Here is a 14,568-nt window from a genome sequence, read left to right as displayed (position 1 = left end):
CAGGCTATACTTCCAGAAGGACTTTGTCTCCCGGGAAGCCTCGGCTTTGGAATTCAGGCCCAGTTCTAAGTTTAAAATAATTGATGCTGTTCAGTAGTGGGATCAATGATTTTGCTTCACTTAAATGCCACAAGCTCCCTGAAGATGGGCTGGAGCTGTCAGGGGATCCAGCCTCTCCCCTTACCCAGAAGTAAATACTCTTATCATAGTCCTCTGACTATTCTATATCCTTCCATTTGAGTGCTTCTTTCATGCTGCAGGCATTATTGAGACGTAGCTTACAGAATGAAATTCCTTGTGTTGCAGGGAGCTCAGATCCACCCGGGAAGGTTCATGAGCACTTCATGTCAGCAGCCTTTATTTTCATCTAACGTTTCCTTAGAGTGAAGGAACAGCCACCCATTACAAAACAAATTATTAAAAGAAGAATTCCAAATCTTCAAAGGAGAGAGGCCCGTGGCAGTGAGTGTTCCCACCCCCTTCTCCTTTCTCTTCCCATCACCAACGGGCTAGCAGCACAATTTGTTTCTTGAAACTTTTGGGGGCATCGGAGTTCTGGTGTCCTCATTTTTCTTCCTTCCCATTGATGTATCATTACTAGAGTGAAAAAAGAAGGGCGTCTCGAGGGCTTTTGAAAAAAAAAAAAGGGTGACTACTCAAGACATTTTGTAAAGGGGGGAAAATTGCGAAGAAAAGAGACCTCAGTAGGGGGTGGAGGGACTGTGAATGTGTCCTTGTCTGGCGGTTCTTTCAGCTGAAACCTGGTGCTGGCGTTCGCAGTTCAGTTCAAACTGTCACCTTTAGTTCTTACTGGCTTTTCTGCCCTTGCCCCAGAACCTCAACAGATTGGGGCTTATTTACCTATTCACACTCCGCCGTGGAAGCTCATTAATAGGCTTTATTAGCAACACCATTCATGGGAGGCCATTGACGAAAGGGGTTCCAGCCACTTGAAGAGGGAAGAGAAAAGAAAAAAAACTGTAAAGAGATTATTTTCTCATTCAGAAGCCTCACTGGTGTGAAGGTTTTCCCGGACGGTCTGAGGTCACTTGAAGACTAAATATGGGGACAGAATTATTTTTTAAAAATAATTCTAAACATGCTTTTTTTTTTTTTTCCCCTCAAAACCGAAGAGTTTGCTATTGTGGACTTGTGGGTTTCAGTCCCTTAGAAATGAGCACTCTTTAGGGAATAAGGAGCTTTTGACAGATTGGTGTCTTTTCATCTCTATAAAAAATACATTCTGCAAACTGTGCCTGGACATTAAAGTAGGTGTTCTTATTTGTCATTTTCAGTGGAAAGCTTCCTTTCCATTCAACATGCATAAAGCTATTGATGAATGGAGGATAGGGACAGAGGCTTCCTGCACCATTCATTTATGTGAGAATGTGTTAACAGCATTTTCAATGGCTGATGGATGCGGTGCAGGATGGAATCTGTCCTGAGACACTGAGTTTCCCATTGGTGGGGAATATAAAGATGTAAGTGGCAGCCTGCGAGCAGGCAGACGCGTTCAGCTGCATCCCTTTTCTGAGAACTTGAAACATACTGCTATCAGAAGAACCCAGGTGGGAGTGAATGGCTAAGCATCACCTGGGCTGAGGTGTCTGTTAATGTACAGGCTCTGGGCTAATCCAGGTTAGAGGACTTGACCAAAAACATACCCTCCTACCAAGCATCTAGAGGGATAATTTTGCTTAAGAACCAGTTTTTATTTTGTTGCTATCAAACTTCCAAAATACAATGTTATAGCCTTTTGCCTGAGACAGTTAAATGGATTTCTTACTTGTATGGCTTTTAAGTAACTTGTATAAACGTTTTCTGTGCTATATTGTGAATAAAAATGATTTTCTAATCATGTGGCACCTTGAAAAATATTTTTGTAAATGTTATGAAGTGTGCAATGTTAGTGACACAGGTGTAAATACGTTTCTAAATGCAGGAAAAGTCTGTTTTCCAAGTCAGGTTTGTTCTCAATGCTTCATCTATCTTTAGGCCTCAAAAGGATTCTAAAGCATTTCTGGGTTTAGTGACCTTTTCTAAAGAAAAATAATTAAGGTTTTAATCTATATGTCTTGAACTTAAGCACGACTGCTCAGGAGCTGGATGAATAAGGAGGGAGAAAAAGCATATTTAAAATAAATTATTCTGAAGACATGGCTTAGTGAAAAGGTGAATGGAAATAGGAACTTTAACCAGTTACAGCTTGGCGTGCAGTTGAAGAATCAGATTTTGCATTTATGATTTTGAATCTAAGATTCAGAGGGAGGAATTACTTTGTTCAAGGTCCAGCTATTTATGGTAGAGTCTTTAGACTCCTTTGAATTTCGTTTTATTAATCCAAACATATATACTTTAGGTTTTGGATGCAATTTTTGACTTTTTCTGAGAGAGCCACATTCAAGGTCAGGCTCTCCTAGTAGCCAGCTGTGTGATCCTAGGCAAATTACTTAACCTCTCTGATCCTTAGTTTCCTTATCAGAAACTGGGAATAGTACTCTGCAGGGTGGTTGGGGAGACGAAATAGAATCACCTATGTAGTGTGACCCTCACATAGTAGGTCCTCCATTAATATTCAGTTTTTTCCTCTCATTTCTATTGTTTAGAAGGACAGAAAAATGCAATGTCCTGCGAACATTTCCAATTTGCTTTCTCTCCTCCGAAAGCTTCAGTTGCCTGACAACCCTCTCCGCAGTACCAAGAAGGCGCATTTTAAAGTCTCTTTACGGGGAGGGCAGGGTTAGAGCCTTCGGTCCCTTGTTTTCTAACTTGACATAAAACAACGTAACGCAGCCGCTCAGCGAGCCGTTGACCAGCCTCGCTCGCCCGCGGAGGAGGGAGGAGGTGGCGCGGGGCGCGGGACCAGGCCTTATTCGGAGGCTGTCGCTGCATCCCTACGGCCGGATCGCGGCCGGGCCCTTGCCTCCCCGGCCGGTGTCTCTGGCTGCTCGGAGGCGTCGGGAGCCGCGCGGGGCTCGGGGCGGCCCCGGCGCGCGGCGCTGATTGGCAGAGAGGGCGCCGCCGTCCAGGAAACGGCTCGGGTTTCAGCGGGGGCGTGACCCGCCGCGAGGAGGCGGAGGCGGCGGCGGCGGCGCGGGCGGCGGCGGCAGGAGAGCGCGGTGGAGAGCCGAGCGGGCGGGCGGCGGGTGCGGAGCGGGCGAGGGAGCGCGCGCGGCCGCCACAAAGCTCGGGCGCCGCGGGGCTGCATGCGGCGTACCTGGCCCGGCGCGGCGACTGCTCTCCGGGCTGGCGGGGGCCGGCCGCGAGCCCCGGGGGCCCCGAGGCCGCAGCTTGCCTGCGCGCTCTGAGCCTTCGCAACTCGCGAGCAAAGTTTGGTGGAGGCGACGCCAAGCCTGAGTCCTTTCTTCCTCTCCTTCCCCAAATCCGAGGGCAGCCCGCGGGCGTCATGCCCGCGCTCCTCCGCAGCCTGGGGTGCGCTTGAAGCCCGGGAGCCTTGGCGCCGGCGAAGACCCAAGGACCACTCTTCTGCGTTTTGGAGTTGCTCCCCCCAACCCCGGGCTCGTCGCTTTCTCCATCCCGACCCACGCGGGGCGCGGGGATAACACAGATCGCGGAGGAGCGTTGCCATTCAAGGTAATCGCCGCGCAAGACGCATCGGGGAGCTTCCCCAGTCGGGGACGTGGACGCCAGGAGAGCCCGGGACGCCGGGTGCACAGTCCTCTGGGCGGGGGGCGCAGAAGGACTGGCATTGTGGAGGGCGCTCCGTGTCCTCTCTCTGTGGCTGCATAGGTGATGGGGGAGGTGGGTGCGTGCTGACGGCCGGTGTTCGGGAAGTTCTGCCTCTGCCACCCCCATCCAGATGCTGACATCTGCCTCTGGCGTTGACGCCCCCTCCCTGTCAAACCCTGGCGGGCGCATTCCCGCTGACTGGGCGCGTTTCTCCGACCCCAGAGCAGACTGGCGGAAGGTTCGCCTGCCCGTGGCACAGCCCCGCAGGCCGGGTCCCAGGGGGCATCTCTGAGGTGCTCCATCCGTGGGTCCTGGGAACTTCCGTCCCATCCAGGCCCCACGGAGACCGTTTTTCGGGAGGGGGCCGCTGGGGTGGGGCCGGTGACATCCCGTAGGGGTGGCGATGGTCAAGGGTGGCACTGTTGGGGAGGCGACGGCTCCAGTGCCCTGTTTTCGGTGCCGGGGCGCCCCTCGCCCACAGCCGCCGTCGGCGCTGGAGGGAGCGCAGCGCGCCTGGGGCTAGGGGGCGAACTGGACCGACTTTTTCTAGTTCGTCTGCCTGCTCTGCCGCAGCGGCTGGGAGATGTCGAAAGCGCAGGCGAGTTCTAACTTGCGCGCTCATTCTTGCTCATTCTTTCGGCGACGGGGCCGCGCTGGGGAAATCAGCCGAGGGCCCTGCGTGGCGCTGGCTCCGACCCTCGCGGACCGCGAACCTGGCGCAGGAGGCCGGCCCGGGGGCACCAGCCTCCGTCGCTCTCCTCGCACCCCACTCCCTTGCAGATCGTTCTCCAGACCCTCCTTCTTTTCGTCCAATTCAATAAAACCTATCCTTAAAGGCAAACCTGCTTTCAAACTCAGGGCACCCATTATGTGTTTGGTGTGAAACGCTATCAACATTTAAAACTCCATTGTCCCCCTGGTCCCAAATCCCTGTAAATCTTCCACCGGGCTCGACTCATTTTCATCTGAAAAGCCTGTTTAGTTTGAATAGAAAAGCAATCAGGCGCCCCTCTCCCTTTCCCTGGAATGTCAATTAAAATGCAGATTTCTCTGAGCTCTTTAGCGCCCCGAGAAGGGGGAGAAAAACAGGATATTTCAGGCAAACAAATGAAAGAAGTGCTGCCCTGAAAGGGGGTGGTGGTGAGGAGCACCCCCAAGCTGCTCGCAAGTTCTGATTGGACGCAAGCATTAAACTGGGAGGGCATTGTGGTCCTGAGTCAGTGTGTGTGTTTTGAGATTTCAATTTGTTGAGGAATTTCCCCCCAGACTTGACCCCTTGACAGCTCCCGCTCCTACTCAGTGCTGGGGAGAAGTAGGGAGGCCTTAAGCGAACAGATGGGTCTGCACTTTGGAGGAGCCGGACACTGTTGACTTTCCTGATGTGAAATCTACCTAGGAAGAAAATGCCAGGTGCTCCCGGTGGCCGAGCCAGCAGTGTGTCGACAGATCACCCCTTAGGTGGAAGCCCAAAGCGGAGGGCATTGTATTGATCTGCCTTCTTGGAGGGCCGGGGTTTTGGGAATGTCATGGTAAATTGAAGAGCCCAGCACAGGCCTGGCATGGGGACCACTCCGCAGCCAAACCCTTCCTGCTTGTCACTCTGCCTGTCTTTGGGGGCAGGCTTGTGCCGAGGTGAAAATGGACCGGGGGGGGCGGGCGGCCGAGAAGAGCCATCCATCAGAGGGAGGGTGACAACTCCTCCCGCGTGCAGGCTGAGAAGAGAGTTCCCTTTCAAGGGGAAAAATAAACACGCTGGGGCTTTCACTGGGGCTCAGACTCCAGGAAGGATTATGGTATTGAAGGCAGGAAGCCGGGATTGTGGCCGCCAGCGGCATGCTGGGCCTGTGTTCCCAACACCGAGCCTGGGGACCTAATTATCCTGCCTAGGAGGTCGCACCATACTTTTGTCCACTTGGGTGAGGAACTGTGCAGACCTGTCGCCTTAGGTCCCCGCCTTCCAGAGTTTTGGGGAGGGGGCTGCTGTGGGGCTTGGACCTGGAAATGGCTGAAATGCAAATTTCGAGTGCAAGCTAGCAGGGTGATGGAATGGCTTGAGATTCAGCGGAGAGCCCTGTCCACCTTTCTCTGCCTGGAGCCAAGGAGGCTCCTCTGGTTAGGGACAGGTAGGGGAGCAGGCTGGGGAAGGAGCCTGGGGCGAGACCTCTGCGAGGACTTAGGATTGTTCCTGAAGGCGTGTTAGAGGTAGAAAATTCCCCTGCATTCTGGAAATGCTTAGTAAATCAATGAGAATGTTTGTGTACTTTCCTCCCACATATGTGTAGAAATAGATCCGAAATTATCTTTTGAGGCTCTTGATTAAGAGGAAAGAAAAGTTAGGAGGAAAAATCTTTCAAGCTATCTGAAAACATGCACACACACACACCATGCACGCACACACACAACTGCACACATTTCTTGTTTTTGCTGCGAATCATGCCGTTTCACCTGTGCTATCTTTGAAGCTGAGGTTTTCTTTATTCCTCCTTTGGAAATGATGTGGTATATTCTTTTCCCTCATCCATTTTTCTCCTCAGTCAAAGCTAAAAGGAGCAGTTTTTATGATAAGATTTGAGGAGGCTCCAGCAGTGTTGAAATCCTATGTCATAACTTGAAACATCGAGTGGGTACATAAAAAATGTAGAGTTTAGAAATTTTTGTATTAAAGGCCTCCCTCCACCCCCAATGTTAGAAAATGTGGTTCATTCCTGCGGTTCACAGAATCTGAAGCCTGAGATTGATGTGCCCTTTCTTGTGATTGTTTTAATCATTCTCTAAAGTTTGTGTATTTTGACTCTACCCTTAGTCACAGAGGGTACTGAGTGAATTTAAAGTTGCTTGGAATGTATTAAGCTTTCTTGGAAAATTCTCTTTCCCTTGGATCAAATGGGTGAATAGAATAGTAAGCTGAGTGTCCTCTTCTAACTTATACTCTGAAAATTTAGCCAATAGGTTTGCATATTGAAAGTTATTGGTCCAATCACATACCATGACTAAAATTTACATAATTTACATCATCATCATTAATAAATTCCTGCATAATTCATCAGAATTTGCATCTGCTCAGTTTCCTAACCCTTCTACAGAGGTTGAAGACATTTAGCAGCCCTGGACTGCCATTTAGTCACAGGGGAAGGGAATTCAGGCTTCGAAATCCTTTTTGGATCAGCTGCATTGAATGCGCTGCAGTTGTGTTCACTCTTCGTAAGTGGCTGCTTGGCGGAAGACGGAAATACACTTCTCCATTTGAAAATGAATCCTGACAAGTGTAAACTGGTGGGAATTTTCTGTAGCCTTCCTGGGATTCTTTTGATTTTGCTGGTCTCCTTTCTTCCCAAGAGCTACAGTGAGGGTGGGACAGACTGCTCAGCTCCAGCCCAGCAGAAATGCGGAGCTGTGAGCAGACGCCTCCAACAGTTTAGCTTTCTAAAGCCCAGTTGGACTAAGAGGAGGGAATGAGGTTGGTTATGCCAACCCGAGCACTTTTAACTTGCTTTTGTAGTTGCCCTTGAAACTAAGGTCATGTTGCTTCTGCTCATTGAGGGTGGCGGAGGCGATAGTGGATAGTAGAAGAGAGCACACGTTGCCTCACTGAAGTGGCTGCACGTATCTGAGTCCTGTAGCTACTGTTTTATCTCTGTTTCTTAAAAGTATGCTTTTAAAAAGATTAGCCTAACACATTTCTGTGGACCGGTCTGGTGGAATCACCTGGGACTCTGAGGTGAGGATGGAAGGATTTAGCAGATAATGAAAAAGAACTCTGTTTGCACACATTTGAGAGGCTGAAAAATGGTTTTATCCCACTTGGGCTGGAGTGATTTGGCATTGGGGAAGATTCCCTGACTCGCCAATCTCTTTCCTTTAGTGACTGCAGCAGCAGCAGCAGCGGAGGCAGCGGCGGCAGCGCCTCGGTCCCTGAGCCTACCGCAGGCTGAAGGCATCGTGTGCAGTCCATGCCCGTAGAGGAAGTGTGCAGATGGGATTAACGTCCACATGGAGATATGGAAGAGGACCGGGGATTGGTACTGTAACCATGGTCAGCTGGGGTCGTTTCATCTGCCTGGTCGTGGTCACCATGGCAACCTTGTCCCTGGCCCGGCCCTCCTTCAGTTTAGTTGAGGATACCACGTTAGAACCAGAAGGTAAGTCATTTAATTTCACTTTTCAAGTTTGTTTTGGGATTTGTCTGGGGACAGATTGTTAAGGCCTGTTTTAGAAGCAGCTACCCTTGCATTGCAAATGAGGCTTCTAAGAGCACCTGACCGCGGTCTCTTGGTTCCCCACAAGGCAGAGCTGATGAGGGAAGGTCCTTTGCTGCAACACTGCAGGCAGAATGGTATAGTTTGGTGGTTTCTTGCTGTGTGTGTTTCTCTGTGCTGGGTGAGGGAGGCAGCTGGAGTTCACCTTTATCCAGTGCCCGAGAGAGCTGTGGAAGGGACAAACCTTGGGAGGATGAATGTCATCTCTAGTCTCCCCCAGCAGCATTCCTACTCCTTACAATGTAAAGAATTGCTATTTTCTGACAAAAGGAACCACTAAAAGAAATTGCCAGCGTCTGAAATGCTGATGTCTTATTTTCATTGTTTAAGGAGAAAAGAAGGTACTGAAGTTTAGCGCAGAGAGAGAGGCTTGACATCTCAGAATTTTTTTTTTAGCCATTGTAATTCCTAATACTTAAGCAATGCATCATCACAAAGTGGCAGATTCTATTTTAGGTAAACTTGAAAGTGAATGTGCCAGGGGATCTCCTCCAGCTGAGAACCTCCAAGTATCATAGGGCATGCACTGGTGTCACAGCTTTGGAAATTTAATTTTCAAGGTGTAAGTCCAGTTGTGAGGACTACATGAGGCTGAATTATTCAGCTTAGCAAATTTGGAACCTCTCTCCCAGCCCTTTGGAGACAACGTGAGCCAAGCCTCTACTTGGTGCTGCATTGAAATCTGTCATCAGTAGGGAATATTGGTAGCTGAGTTATTTTTTGAGTGGTAATCCGAGAATAAAACGGCAGATCCCAGCACTCATCGCCACTTAATGAACCTGTTTGCAGAGAGCCCACCTGGTGCCTGCCTGGCTTTAGGAACCCGCAGCAGTCCGAATGGTGTCTGGGATAAGCTGAGCTGCTCTGGGAACACATCCTGTGCGTGGGGTGAATATACAGCACACTTACCCAGTGGGGTAGGCTGGGAGAGGACAGAGAGCCCAGCCTCCTTAGCCGGATCAGGACAATTTAGGAAGGAGGGTTGTGTCCATCTGAGATGAGAGTTCTGAGAGACATGGGCTCCCCAGGAAGACCCCGGGCATGTGTCATTGAAGGATGAGGACCGGAGCACTTATCACCTGAAGCAATCGTGTGAGACTGGGGAACTTTCTGTTACACAGAGGGATGGCAGCTCTATAATTAACGGGTGTGGTGACATCTCCCAATGTGGTAGGAGTTTGTGTCTGAGGCTTGTATAGCTACAGCTACTGGCCAGTTATGGAACTGCCTCTTGGTAACTTATGCTGGGACACCAGGATGAATGTAATTTGCAGTGGTGATGCATTTTTACAGGGCTTTCATGTAAGAGGGAAAAAGTTCCTGGTTTCTGAAAGTCATGCCTGTACTTCTTTAATTTTGCTAATAATTAAAATGGATGTTTCTGTAATAGCTGGTTTTCCCTTAAGTGCGTGGCTCAGCAAAAACTGAGGAAGCTTGAGCTGGGATTTCCTACAGTGTAGGCTTTAGGAGCAACCCAGGTTAGGGAAAAACTGTCATTTTTCATTTGGCTTTTCAGAGCAGCGTTATTGTGAGTTTATTTCAACATAAAGTGTAAAATGGTCCCGGAGGATTTGTTTTACTATATTTAATTCTTGAAGGAAGTTTAAAATTGTGTATACATGCAGGGAGGGACAGGTGAGGCAGAGGGAAGAAATAGTGGAAAGGGACGAAGTTCCCCAAAAGAGTCTTTGTGTAAGAATTTAAATCCAACAATGTGGGTATTGTTGGAAGCAGGCCTGCTCAACCTGGGAGCTGTCGATGCACTTATGGATCAGGAAGGAGGTCCATGAAGTTCTGGAAGTTTTAGGTAATATTTTGTTAATGTCCTTTTGTGCAGTTTTATGGGTTCATAGTTTCCATGAGCTATGAGTTCATTTGCATCGAGAATTATGAGATGGAAAAGAAAAGATGTCTTAGAGGAAGGTGCAAAACCTGACAAAGAGGCGGCTTTGGACAAGCATACAAGTCCCGGGCCTCAGTTTCCTATTCTGTCATCTGAGGGCTTGAAAAGATGATTTTTAGGGTCTCTTCATTAATAGTCATTGAATATTAATGTCCTCAGAAGTCTTCTGACTCTTCCACCAAAAGGTTGTTAGGAGATTTCCATTTGACCTGAACTTAAAGAGCAATTAGCACAGGGGCTGGCATCCAGTAAGCATTGGGTGCATGGCTTTGTCACCATTGTCGCCAGTGAGCTGGGAACATGGGTCTTCCCAGTCCCGTGGGCTGGCTGTGCCAGGTGCCACAAGGTCAAAAAACATCTAGGCTTTTGGAGACAGTTGAGAAGAAAGTTGTTTTTGGATGGAGGGGGACTTGGTGTTTCCAGGAAGCTGTGTTTGCTTTCTGTGGGGTCCCCACTTCCCCTCATCTGTTAGTCTAATACTGGCCACTGATTTGAGCCTTAAGACCAGTTCTTCTGTTGTAGGAGTTCTGCTTTGGTGTCAGAGGTGATTAGGAAGGTCATTGAATTACAGATGAGAACGGAAGTTTTTAACAACGGAAAATGGGCTCAGGTTTAGGCTCTGTGCTGGCGAATTGGAGAGAGAGAGAGAGAGAGTGTGTGTGTGTGCGTGCGCGTGCGTGTGTGCCTGTGCCCCTGTCCATCAGTTCTCCATGGTTAGAACGACTATAGCTTGGTTAGCAGTAAGTTCCACCTTGACCTTCAGCGCACCAAGGTCTTATCTTGTAAGACTTCTTGGTTTGCTAATTTATTTGGAAGCTCAGTTTAGATAATGTCTATTGAATAGTAGAAAAATGTGACTGAGAAGTTCCAGGAAGAAGCCTGGGCCCTAACACTAGAGGGTCCTTTTCTTTTGGCTCCTCAGGGAAAGGATATGGTTAGTCATCTTGGCTTTGTACAATGTCATGTCATATCATATCATATCATATGTCATATATATCATATATTGTATATATCATTTGTCTTTTGGACCCTTTCTGAAGTAGTAGCAGTAGAGTTGGGTCCACTCAGTTGACTTAAGAAAATAATCTCTAGAAGATTTTAGTTTTTAATATTTCAGATTAAATATGAGTTTTCCAATTGGTCATTCATTGTTAATTTCCTTTTGGCCATTCATTGTTATAGGGGACCAGCAGAGGAGTGAAAACATGGTTGACTCGAAGGGGGGCAGTCCTCAATGCCAAGTACTATTCTGTTGATTAACATTATAAATATTTGAAGTATAGTCAAGCTTGATTGCTCTGAGAGGGGGCAACTCTTACTTTCAAGTTCTTCCTGACATTGTCACCTACTCTGGTTAATTAAGTCATTGTTGACATTAATGGCATCTTTGTTTACACCAACCCAGTAGGAGCTAAAATGAAAGGGCTTTTCAACCCTAAACCCTTAATTACTTTCCCGCCCTCCACAGAGTGTGACTCTGAAAAGTAACAATCTGGAAAAAATGTAGTTTGTGTAGCAATTTTTTGTCAGTCTTCTGAGAGGTGATGGATGCCCTCCTGGACCAGCGTGAGTTGGTCCAGAGTTCAGTAGCAGAAATATTGAGGACAGGATCTGCACAGAGACCTCCCTAAGTCAGATTTTTCCAGTATGGTTTAAGTCCTTTGTTAGAAGTATTGTAAATGCCGTAATATTAGCCATACGCATTTAATTGCAAGTTAAAAGAAAGGAAGAAAGAATATATCCGCATACCAAGAGTGAATGATTTAAAATAATCTTCTGTTTCGTATTATCTGCATCTTTGTTTTTCAATATGAGTGTTAATATTTAAGAGTTGACTGTAACTTGATAGTTAGTTTTGGAACAAGGACTTATTCTTGGTCAATTAAACCAAATGCAGGCTTATGCAGTTAAATACACAATGAAGTACACATTCTTTATTAGTATATAAAGTGTTTCACAATTCATAGACCAAGAGCTATGTTTAATATTACTTATAGAGCAGAAATCTGGCAAGCCCAGAGAACTGGTACTTGTATCATCTCTATACTGGCTCGCTCTGATTCAACTTTGGGGTATATGTGTGTGTTTCTGTTTTGTCTGTTTATTTCAACCAGTTAAAAGAGCGTTTATACTATGCCAGTGGCCCCGCATCGAGCCATAAGTAAAGACTTTATTCCTTTCAAGTCTTTTTGACCCAGTTGAGGGTGAGAATTCACAAAACCACAGCAATCCAATATGAGATGTTTTTAATATCAGACTTAACAAATAATTACATGGCTGTGAAATAACCGGGGTCGTGTTTAAACTGGAAGTGTTTTGTTTCATGTTCGTAGTTTCAATAAAATGTATCCACTGGTCTTCCAGTTTGCAGACTGTTGTTTAGGTGTTTGTTTAGCCAGGGTAATTGTTAAAAACTCCCTCTCATCTAGTTTACTCTTACATTTCCATTGAAGCTAATTTTAGTCATTAAAGGAAAACATGGGAAATTGATTTTTGGGTACCTGCCTGTTAAGCTGGGTAGGAAATATAGCTGGTGTGCTACTCTCCACTGTACTGGTCTGATTCTTAGCAGGGGAGCAGGGGGACATCTCTGTGGGCAGTTCAGAAATTATTTTTTGGAAGTTTTTTGGGCTATTCCACAGATAATTCTGATCCAGTGGGTTTTATGCAACTGTGCAAAATGCTTATGGTCTCTATTTTTCTTTTCCTTGAGAGATGATTTTAGCCTTTGGTTTTTTGTTTGTTTTTGTTTTTTGAGACAGAGTCTTGATCTGCCACCCCGGCTGGAGTGCAGTGGTGCAATTGTACCCTCACTGTATCTTCAAACTTGGCTTACTGTACCGATGAACTCCTGGGCTCAAGGGGTCCTCCAACCTCCTGAGTAGCTGGGACTACAGGCCTGGCTAATTTTTAAGAATAGTTTGTAGGTACGGGGTCTCACCATATTGCTCAGGCTGGTCTCCAACTCCTGACATCAAGCGATCCTCCAGCCTTAGCCTCCCAAAGTGCTGTGATTACAAGTGTGAGCCGCCACGCCTGTTCTAGCCTTAAGTTTTGCATTTTTTATCATCTTTTTTGCTGTATCCCATATGAGATTTAGAGATGGCTCTACTTTTTAAGCTTTCTTAGCATTGAAATGCTTGGTGTTGCTAACCATACCCCATCTTTACCACACCATCTTCCTCCCTGACTTGCCTTCTTAGTGTAGTTTGGCCGAGAACTTGAGGCCAAGTTTTGTTTTTTTTAAAATTTTAAAAATTTCACTTTAGGTTTGGGGGTACATGTAATGGTTTGTTATATAGGTAAACTTGTGTCATGGGGGTTTGTTGTACAGATTGTTTCATCACCCAGGTATTAAGCCTAGTGCCCAACAGCTGTTTTTTCTGCTCCCCTCTCTCCTACCACCCACCCTCCACCCTCAAGTAGACCTCAGTGTCTGTTGTTCTTTTCTTTGTGTTCATGAGTTTTCCTCATTTAGCTCCCACTTATAAATGAGAATATGCAGCATTTGGTTTTCTGTTCCTGTGTTAGTTTGCTAAGGATAGTGGCCTACAGCTCCATCCGTGTTCTTGCAAAAGACATGATCTTGTCCTTTTTTATGGCTGCATAATATTCTATGGTGTATATATACTACATTTTATTTATCCAATCTGTTATTGATGAGCATTTAGGTAGATTCCATGTCTTTGCTATTGTGAATAGTGCTGCAGTGAACATCTGTGTGCATGTGTCTTCATGGTAGAATGATTTATGTTCCTTTGGGTATATACCCAGTAATGGGATTGCTGGGTCGAATGATAGTTCTGCTTTTAGCTCTTTGAGTAATCACCACACGGCTTTCCACAATTATTTGGGCTAATTTACACTGCCACTAATAGTATATAAGTGTTTTCTCCACGACTTCACAAGCATCTATTATTTTTTGACGTTTTATTAATAGCCATTCTGACTTGTGTGAGATGGTATCTCATCGTGGTTTTGATTTGCATTTCTCTAGTGATGTTGAGCTTTTGTTTTTTTTCATATGCTTGTGGGATGCATATATGTCTTCTTTTGAAAAGTGTCTGTTCATGTCCTTTGCCCACTTTTTATGTGGTTGTTTTTCTTTTGTAAATTTAAGTTCCTTATAGATGCTGGACATTAGATCTTTGTTAGATGCATAGTTTACAAATATCTTATCCCATTACATAGGTTGTCTGTTTACTCTGTTGATAGTTTCTTTTGCTGCGCAGAAGCTTTTAAATTTAATTAGATCCCATTTGTCAATTTTGCTTTTGTTGTGATTGCTTTTGATGTCTTTGTCATGAAATCTTTGCCCATTCCTATGTCCAGGATGGTATATTGCCTAGGTTGTCTTCCAGGGTTTTATAGTTTTGGGTTTTACATTTAAGTCTTTCTTCCATCTTGAGGTGATTTTTTGTATATGGTATAAGAAAGGGGTCAGCTTCAATCTTCTGCATATGGCTAGCCAGTTAACCCAGCACCGTTTATTGAATAGGGAGTCTTTTCCCCATTGCTTGTTTTCATCAGTTTTGTTGAAGATCAGATGGTCGTAGGTGTGCAGCCTTATTTCTGAGCTCTCTATTCTGTTCCATTGGTCTATGTGCCTATTTTTATACCAGTACCATGCTGTTTTGGTTACTGTAGCCCTACAGTATAGTTTGAAGTCGGGTAATGTGATGCCCCCAGCTTTGTTATTTTTGTTTAGGATTGCCTTGG

At 46.3% G+C, this 14,568-nt stretch overlaps 1 protein-coding gene across 6 annotated transcripts in view; it reads left to right on the top strand.

The window, feature by feature from the left end:
- Positions 1-3,109: 3,109 nt before the first annotated feature.
- The window catches only part of FGFR2 (fibroblast growth factor receptor 2), a 121,406-nt gene continuing 109,947 nt past the window's right edge, over positions 3,110-14,568 (top strand). For 2 of the 6 annotated variants that reach the window (XM_007964286.3, XM_007964279.3), the window contains exons 1-2: positions 3,110-3,594; positions 7,553-7,829. In XM_007964286.3, coding sequence (XP_007962477.1) covers positions 7,664-7,829 — 166 coding nt within the window. In that variant the 5' untranslated portion in view covers positions 3,110-3,594; positions 7,553-7,663. The remainder of the gene's footprint in view (positions 3,595-7,552; positions 7,830-14,568) is intronic. The other 4 variants (XM_038009619.2, XM_007964278.3, XM_073019403.1 and 1 more) reach the window with 3 other exon arrangements.

This window comes from Chlorocebus sabaeus, chromosome 9, assembly GCF_047675955.1.
Source record: "Chlorocebus sabaeus isolate Y175 chromosome 9, mChlSab1.0.hap1, whole genome shotgun sequence".
Lineage (NCBI taxonomy): Eukaryota > Metazoa > Chordata > Mammalia > Primates > Cercopithecidae > Chlorocebus > Chlorocebus sabaeus.
The sequence above is the reverse complement of the archived record's forward strand: the minus strand, read 5'-3'. Positions and strand labels throughout refer to the sequence as shown.